This window comes from Gavialis gangeticus, unplaced genomic scaffold, assembly GCF_001723915.1.
Source record: "Gavialis gangeticus isolate Ggan-Ray unplaced genomic scaffold, GavGan_comp1, whole genome shotgun sequence".
In the NCBI taxonomy this organism is placed as follows: Eukaryota; Metazoa; Chordata; order Crocodylia; family Gavialidae; genus Gavialis; species Gavialis gangeticus.
In genome coordinates, this window is record NW_017729008.1 from 11,201,701 (window position 1) to 11,210,967 (window position 9,267).

The 9,267-nt window shown below is 36.6% G+C and overlaps 1 protein-coding gene across 1 annotated transcript in view; it reads right to left on the minus strand.

Moving 5' to 3' along the window:
- Window positions 1–397: 397 nt before the first annotated feature.
- Window positions 398–9,267, minus strand: part of CPNE8 (copine 8) — a 181,983-nt gene continuing 173,113 nt past the window's right edge. Inside the window, exon 18 of the mRNA XM_019509385.1 lies at window positions 398–2,197. Within this exon, the coding sequence (XP_019364930.1) occupies window positions 2,009–2,197 (189 nt within the window). The 3' untranslated portion in view covers window positions 398–2,008. The remainder of the gene's footprint in view (window positions 2,198–9,267) is intronic.

The following is a 9,267-nucleotide window of genomic DNA, read 5'->3' on the forward strand; positions in this document are numbered from 1 at the left end:
GAAAGAAGCATTGCTCTGGTACAAATGCAACCCTAGAGATCTGACTGTCATAGAGCACTTCAGATATACCATTATTAAAATATTGTTTTAATTGTTTTTTCAAGTGCTTATGGAAGTTTTGAACATTTTAAAATCAGAACACAGATGGGAAAACTCAATAGACTGAATCTCATTTTTAAGAAGCACTGTCATTAATACTAGCAGTTACCAGGTATCAAATTCTGTTTGCACAACACAAATCCACTAAAACACACACACATTTTGGTGAGAAAAGTAAACTTCATATTTATGTAAAAAACAATTCTGAAATAAAATTAAAACAATATTTCTTCTTACCAAAAAGTCCTTTATCGTAACAGAATAGTTATCTGGAAAAAGTAATTTCCAACATGAGATATTCATTTTAAGGAGTTTTAATACATTTAAAAATGGAAGATTCTGCATTTACAGTTATATGCCATTGATACTGCAGATATGTTTTCCAGCAAAAAAACCTCTTTGCATGCTTAAAAAAATGCACCTTAATTTGATACTGTACAGTACAACATAGAATAGTAATGAACAAGGTAGTAAACTGGTTATATGCAAAGAAAAAAGTTACATTACAAGGCAGTTACCATACTGACACAAAAAATAAAACTTTTTTTCAGTTTAACAGTGTTTGAAGGCAATTCACAATCATTTCCAAGAATTCTGTGAGATTTAAGGCCATTTGTTCTAAATAAAACATGTCTGACACAAACTCAAACTGTGTATTTTCTGTAAAAACTGTACATGCAAAAACATTTTATAATTAGATATGAACAAGCATATAATAAAATATTTGGGTAGTCCAGTACACAAAGTTGTTGTGCACAAAGCAACATGGCCATGCCATTTTGAAACTAGTTAATTCATGAAGTATTATAACTGATTACCCAGAATGGCAGTGTGATTAGTTGACATCAGTGGACTTAGCATTAAGAGCCAGCATCCCTTTGAATGGGTAATCTACACAATGGTGACACCGATGCATTTTAAATAGCTTTAAAATGGTTAATTATAAAATTTCTGGTGTAATCACTTGAAAAGATCTATATGATACAAAAGTGCTAATGCTCTTAAATATAATATGATATGATCCTAATAAACTTAAGTCAGCCAACTATGGGACTTGAAAATGTTTGACTTGAGGTAATTTTCTTTAATTATAGTATGTAATAGTTCTCATTTTTTACGCATGTTATCATTACCAGTTTATAAAATGTAAACTTACGTAAATTTATAAATTAGAGCATCTCTGAAAAATACATATGCCTCTTCTTGAGGTTTGGCATTACTGGTAAGTCAAATACAATTTCAATAGTCATATCTTGAGAACTTATTTTCAAATGCTGTTTTAAATTGTGATAAATGAATTGATTACTCAACACTAAAAAGAAAGGCCATTCAATTACTGAGAAAGCATGCATGTAATCTGTCCTTTTCACAGATATTCTCTTGTATTTGTTTGGATAATCATTCAAAGAGATATTGCTTCCCTTGTGGCTATAGCTATTGCAGGCTAGAAGACAATGATTCAATATTCCAAACTTTTATTCTTAAGAAGAATTATAAAAGTACTGAAATTTAAAAAGTAGTAACATGTAAACATTGATACAGAGGAATTGCATTCCAGTTATAAACACACAGTAGTCAGGGAGGACAATATCTTCTGAGTTGAAACTGACTTGTGCTTTCCCCGAACGAATAAATGAAAAAGTATCTTTTCTGTCAGAAAAAAATAAGACTCAGAAAGAACATCAACATTTTGATCCTAGCATTTAAAAGCTTTTCAGTTGCTCATGCAACCATATTGAGTATTTTGGTATATGAAGAAAATTTCTTTTGCTCCAGGAACCCATCACAAGCTACTACTGCATCCAGAGACAATAGTAATAATTCACTGGTTGCTTGAAGTGCACCAAGACTGAAACTCTGACTCAACAGCTCTACATGGTTTGTAATAAATGTTGAGTATTTGGAGCAGTCATATTTGAGTCTGTAACATGTGAATAGGGGGTGTATATGGAGGTGGTGCAGGTGACGGCTTGATTCCTCTGACCCTCATGTAGGAGAGAAACTGGTCTGGGACCTCAGCTAAGACATCTTTAGCAAGTCTGGCCATACTTAATACGTGGTTTCCACTTCTGTCGACATAATCCCGGAATGGCACAAACTACAAAATAAAAAGATATATATATATATATATATAATATGTATGCATGTGGCATGATAGATATGCCATGTGCACATATCAAACAAGTTGCATGACATATGAGATTTGTATATAAAAAAAATCTTCAGATTCATAACTTTCAAGAATGAATAATAAATCTACTGCATATTGCATAGTTTTTTTACTTGTAAAAATGTAGCAGATAGTAGAAATGACTCCAAACTTGTTAAGCCATGGCTGCCTCAAGCAGGTAACGATATCTTCTTTCACTGAAGAGGTACTACAAGTAAAGCAATTAAGCTGGTCTATGTAATTTCTTATAGGAAGCCATTGAATGTTTATTGTCTAATAGCAGCATTATGTATTTATTAGATTTATATATTAATTTCTCTTCCCTTCCTGACTATTCTGAAAGACATTACTATATAATATTGACAATGCATGCTGTCTAGCATTGGACATAAGCCAAAAGGAGATATTGAAATAAGATAACATATGACTAGCGTATATTGTGTTTCATGGTAACACATTTAATTACCATGTCAAAATTTTAACTATAAACTGCTAACTTTTTTCCATTTACCACTTCATTTAAAAACAATCACACAAATATTTTCTGTATATTACCTAAATATATGAATGACAGTAAAAATAAAAAGCCCTTATTGATCAGTAATCATTGCCCAATTACAAAACTAGAAGCAGTGAGTTCATTGCTCTATTGTACCCTATAAATCTTACATTTACAGACACTACTTGGGAGGATATTTTTTCAGTATTGTCCACATTCTGGAAGTGACTGCAGTGTGGCATCTTTTAGCCATTACTATGTCCTTTTCATACCAATGGGTCAACTTCCTTGTTGCTAAAGCTCTGGTTAGTATGAAAAGGGTGAAAACCAGGGGGCCACTTCCAGTTCCCAAACAGTGTTCACCTCCGGGATTAACTAAAACAGTTAAATTCTTTTAATGCTGTTGAGAACTGTGTACTGCAACACTGCTACACCTTGGTCCAAATATACTGTTTTATTTTCACAGTATATCCCTATCAATATGGTTCTGGTTATCAATCCAGAATGGAGCACTGGCCTTCGAACAGCAACTCATGGCAAAAGCAATGAAAAAATGCATGGCTAGGAAAATGAAAACCTCCCGTACCCAGTCCTCATCGCTTTCCTGCTCCTGTTGCAGCAGATTGTTTAAGACAAAAATCGGGCTTATAAGTCACCTACATACCCACACAACCTAGCCTCCGCCCCCCTCTTCTCTTTCTTCTCTCTCTCTTCTCCTTTTTTTCTCCTTTTCTCTCTCCCATTTCTTTTCTCTCTTCTTCCTCCCCACCGCTGGATGCGGTTGTCTTTGCCCGCAAAAGATGAACACAACATATCCCTATATGAGGAACTGCTTCTATCAGCTTTATTACCAGTGGAGAATTCCTTTGCACGAAGGACACCTGTCATTGGCCATTTTTTGCTTCCTGAACTCCAAAAAAATTGAACAGAACAGCCTTGAGAATCTAGACCATCAGTTGCACTCTACCATACAACACCTACGTTTCTAGTTTCCTCCTGGGGATGAGGTAAAGGTAAAACACTTTTTCATTCCACAAGAACATATGCATGTTCTTAGACAATTTTTAGTATTTGGTGTGATGCATATTCCACTGATGCAAAACAATAATCTGAATAGTCCTTCCAGGGTGCTAAGAGCCAAAGGGAGTATAAGCAGAAACAGCTTTAAAGATAATTTTCAAAGAAAAAAAATTAAAACACTGAAAAGGAGCTTGTCCTCTTTTCTTTCTTTTTCTTTGGTTAACCTTGAAAACCTCTATTGCAACAGAAAAGCTAAGGAGAACATATTACAGGAGAAAGCAAACAGAAGAATGCTGAGCAGAGACGGAAAAAAAGATTCCAATTTATACTGTATGAAAGCCCAGGGGATTTTTGTTAAAATGTATTTTTCATTGCTAATGAACATGATGACGATTGGGTTTTTCAAGGTTGAAAATCTTCATCCTGTAAATTAAAGCAGCATTTCACAAAGCAATGTGTGCAAGCACCGCTGTGGGGTGTAGAGAAGTAGCTGGAGGTTTAGGGAGAGGCCTGTACTGAAACGGATATATTTGTTACTGCATGGTGGAGTTACAGGCAGTAGGGCTGCGTGAAGCTTCAGTCACTGATTTGATTCAGAAGAGATTTGGCCTGATTCAACGGCCAAATCTCTGAATCCAAATTGAATCAGGAGACTCATTAATCTCTCCGAATCAAATCAGAAGCCTCCAATTTGATTAGGAAAGATTCGACGATTCGGCCATAGACACAGCTGTATGTTTTTCCTGCATATCTCAAGGTACCAGACGCGGCTTGTGAATGCTGAGATGGTGGGACAGATGGAGCGTTCCATGGGAGTGCATGGGGGAGGGGAGCCTCCTGCACGCTTGGCGGTGGACCCAGAAGTGGACCAGAAGTACTTACCATCTCAGTGTTCATTAGCCATGCCTGGTACCTCGAGGCATGTAGAAAAAACATATAAAGCTGTGTCTGTGACAATCATTGGTTCTCCAAATCAGAATCGAATCTTCAGATTCGGCTGAATTGAATCGGGACAATGATCTGAATCAGCGAATCGAATCACTGTCCCCCGAATCAGGCTGAATCAGAATTGAATACTGTCCGCTTTGCACACCCCTAAAAGGCAGTGACTTGATCTCATTTCTCTAAAGAGGGAGCTAGCTTTTGGGAATTAGGTAAATGCTAAAGTGAGAACTTACAGTACAGCTCTTATAAGACCCCCAAGAAGCCCACCAGCAAACATGATGAAGAAAAGATTGAAACATGAAAGCAAATCAAACCCAACATCATTTCAGGTCACTTTCATAGCAGCAATATAAACGGCTCAAAGTTAATTAATAAAACCCCCAAACTCTTCCCATGTCATCTTTGAAGAGTACTTGCTGATCCTGTACTTGTGAAACAAGTTTAGATTGGTTGCAGTGATGCTGTCATTTATTTTAACTATGCTTAACTATTTACATTGAGCCAAATTTCCAAAAGCCTGAAAACTATTTGAAGAAGCTGGAATCTAATCTGCAAGACAACCATTTTGTTCATCAAAAGAAAGCTGGTTGACCACCCAGCAGAAAATCAGAAATTGCTTCAGACAGCTTATATAACAGTAGACTCAGCTGAGCACACCTGTTGTCCTATAATCAAGGTTTTGTAGGACTGAATAGCTGCTGAAACTTGCATATATTTTTTCAAAAGCCGTGATAGAAGAAGTCTAAGAAATGAGCAAATAACCCAATCCAGGAACAACTTTGATAGACTACCAGAGACCACCTGCCAGTTGACAGCTCATCTGGAATGTCAAATAAAGACATATTTTGTGTCAAGCAGGAGGATTCACATCTTTTCAAGATAGCAAACGTTGTTAGATAAATGTAAATACAAAGAGGTCAGGCAGCAGGTGGAAGCAATCCAGGTGGTGAGCCAAAACACTGGTTTGCTTGCATGTTACACTGCTGTAATGTGTTATCTCAACTAAGGCATGCCAATTCTCTCCAAAATGGTTGAAAAACAGTCTCTGGAGAAATTCATTAGTTACAATGACACACTTCCTCCCATTAAGGGTTTTGCCCCTCTGAAGTTGAATACGATAGCCACAATGGAATGGCGAACAAGCAGAGTCGCTGGAGAATCACAGAGCAGAACATGAAAGGATCACTCTTATGTTGGAGCTAGATCTCATGTGAAGTGCATATATTTGAGTTCCTGTTAGAACTTTACTACTGTCCACCTGCCGTAATTCCTGTAAGGTTCCTGGAAGTAAGCTCATTGCTGACCTCTGGGTTTTGTCTATACTAATAAGAGTTTATTAAATACATCTTCTTTCTAGAAATGTTATCAGATGATAGGTCTCTCAGAAATGGCTTGATGGGTATGACTGATATTTTAATTATAACAAGTTAATCCAATAGCAATGTGCAGGCACAGGAAGAACTCACCCACGCCTAATAGCATTAAACATAGTGGAGAGAGGAGCAGTTCAAAGGTCAAGATGCATATATAATGTGAATGATGATGTCTAATAAGTGACTTTTAGCTTTAAGATAAGTTGGAAATGAGTTTGACTTATAGATGCTTTCAAGAAATCAAATCATAGCATTAGCTACCAAGTCCATTTATTTTTATCAGGTGTGGGCACTATCCCAATCCTGCTTCAGCATCTTGCATTAATGGCCACAGTATAGAATACCAAACTATCTTTTTGGCACAGTAGTTAATTCTAAAGGGCTATGATTCATTCTCACAACACTCATGCACATTTTCCCCATCATCTTCTATTCATATTGGCAATTTATATTTTTTTGTAACTTTAGATCAATCTTTAGTAAACTTAGATCAAAACTTAAAAGCTAACTTGAAAAATGCTTATATGAAATATGTTTTATGCATTGAGGTTAAAACAACACAGATAAGATTATGTAACTGTACAATGCATCAGAAATAGCCATGATCATTTATCTCTTTTAACCAAGTTAGCATTGTATCAAAATTGTGTTTCTTTCACACTTTTTCCTGCTTCTGGGGGAGTGAGTAAAAGTACAAGCACAAGTACATTTGCACTCTAATACTGTTCATAGCATTAAAAAGCTTTTTCTACCACAGTTATTCACATGCCACGTGCACCTTTTTTCCAAATATTAGTCTCCCAAACTTGGGGTGTGTGATGTAAGCAGGGAAACAGACATTCTGCCCAAAATAGAAGCATAGGAATGCCAGAAGATGGCGGCTGCTGCTTTTTCTTCCCTCCAGCAGCTGCATGGAGGGAAGGGTACAGTCCAGCTAGGGCAGATCAGGCAGGGCAGGGGGTGGTACAGTCACACTCTCCTTTGATTCCTGGTGCACCCAAATTTTAAAATCAGCTATTTAGAAGCAGAAGTGGCACTTCTATTCAGGCACTATTGAGGGAGCCAACTGACTTCATGGGTCATTATAGTCAATCTGATTCTTCCAATTCACTCCATTTTTAATGGTTTTCATGTCCCACTAATTAATCTATCCTTTGTTCATCAATTTTACAATCTGTTAGTTATTTCTGGCCTTTCTCCTCCTACTTCATAGCTGTGTAGAATGTTTTACACTCTTTCCAAAATTCTAGATCTGCCCATGGAGTCCAGTCTGCAGCAGCAGCAGCTACAATTTCAGCTTTTGGCTGAGCAGCCAAGAGATGCTGATAGTTTAAACATGAAAAGGTTAAAAAAAAATCTCTAACTTCTGCCTGAACAGTAAAGAGAGGGTGAGCAAACTGAAGGTTATGCTCAGTTCAGCTTTATGTAGCCCTAACTCGGGAAAAATCTTTTTTCTTCATTCTACTTTCTCAAGCATAAGGTATGTGTCTTATTTGGGAACATATGGTATGCAAGAAAATGCAGTATTTTAGAACCTTCAGGCTTGTCAGGAATATCCTTTATTGTTTTCTACAGCACATAAATGGAATAGCTGTTGCATAAGACAGGCACACCTGAGTTCAGCTATGATGCAAACATGGTATTAGGAATGTATGGGCAGTCAGTCAGTATTGGCAAATGGATGGCTGCAAAACGGGATGGACGGACGCTGTGCTACACAACAGTAGTTAGGAAAGAGATAGTCCTTCTCCACTGGTACCATTAAAGCACTGTAGTGATCAAGGATGCACTAGATGTGCCCTTCTGTTTGAGTCATACAATGACTAGGGAGGTTCTTTCTAATCATCAGAGTGCCATACTGCATAGACAGAATATTAAATGTTGTAAAATTAATATATTTTTAGATACTTGTAAACAAAGTGTACTATTATTTTTTTGCCAAATGATAGATTTGTGAAAATGCAGTAAACTGAAAGTTAATCCCACCCTCACTGTTAAGACACAAAGAACAATAGCTAATTAATGTACTTTTTATTTCCTTGGTGTTCTCAGAGTATCAGAAATATTTTAACAAAACTTATTGTTTCATGTTTTCTATTAATGTGTTTAATATAGAACTTTGCTACAATCCAAATCTAAGTAGCTAATATCTTTTTAGCTAAATACCTACAGAAAGATATAGTAGGTAGGACAGCCAAACAACATATGACAAATGTCAAACCCTTTACGTCCAACATGACCTTTATATATTGTATAGCAATCTGAAAGGATAAAGCTGACTTGCTTTTATAAAACTATTCAGTTAAATATACAATAAAATGCTGTATAAATATACAATAAAATGCTTTTTCTAAAAGGCACATTGGGTTGCCAGCTTTTAAGAATCATTACAGCTGCAAAGTATTTTAAATGCATGAAAATGCAGCAACGTGCCTGCTAAATATAGCAGGGCACTGTGTACATTACAGTAGTTCCTTATTCCCTTCTGAGTGCAATTTGAGATAATATTTATCATTTCAAAGCCACTTTTCTGTTCTTTTCCTGTCTCATCATATACTTGTGTTTATATATAGGGTGTTTCTTTCTTCCTTCCTTTTTCTCGTTTCTGCTTCAATGTCATATTGTTGGGAGAACATCCATTCTCACCAGCATTACTACTGTTTCAGCTAAACTGGTGGTAGAAGCTGTGAAAATCTGTTATATGAAACTATAGAATCAAGACACATCTCTGTCTTCTCCCTTCTCTTCTCCCTATGTCCCTTACCCTCTTCCCCTCACTCCTGGCTCTTCAGTCTTTCCTTCTCTATGTCACTGTCCATCTTTCCACTGTGCCTTGCCATGTCCTGTTAGGGGGCTCTCAGTGGGTCCTCTGACTTGAATGGTAAAAGTAACACAGGAGAGCCAATACACAGTTCTCATTACATAATAAAACATTGCCAGAGTATTTAGGGCAACAGCCACACTTTTGCTTCAGAACTGTCCTAATGTATACAATCTTTCATTTCAAAAACTGTTTTCTAGCCTTTGTTATAAAAGGAGAGCCTTGACCGTGTGAAGAAAAAAAAACAACTAACAGAGGGTTGTCTTCCTGAGCATGCAGACAGCCTGAAATAACAGCTCTTTGTGATACGAGTCATCCCACCCATTTCAATCAAACTCTA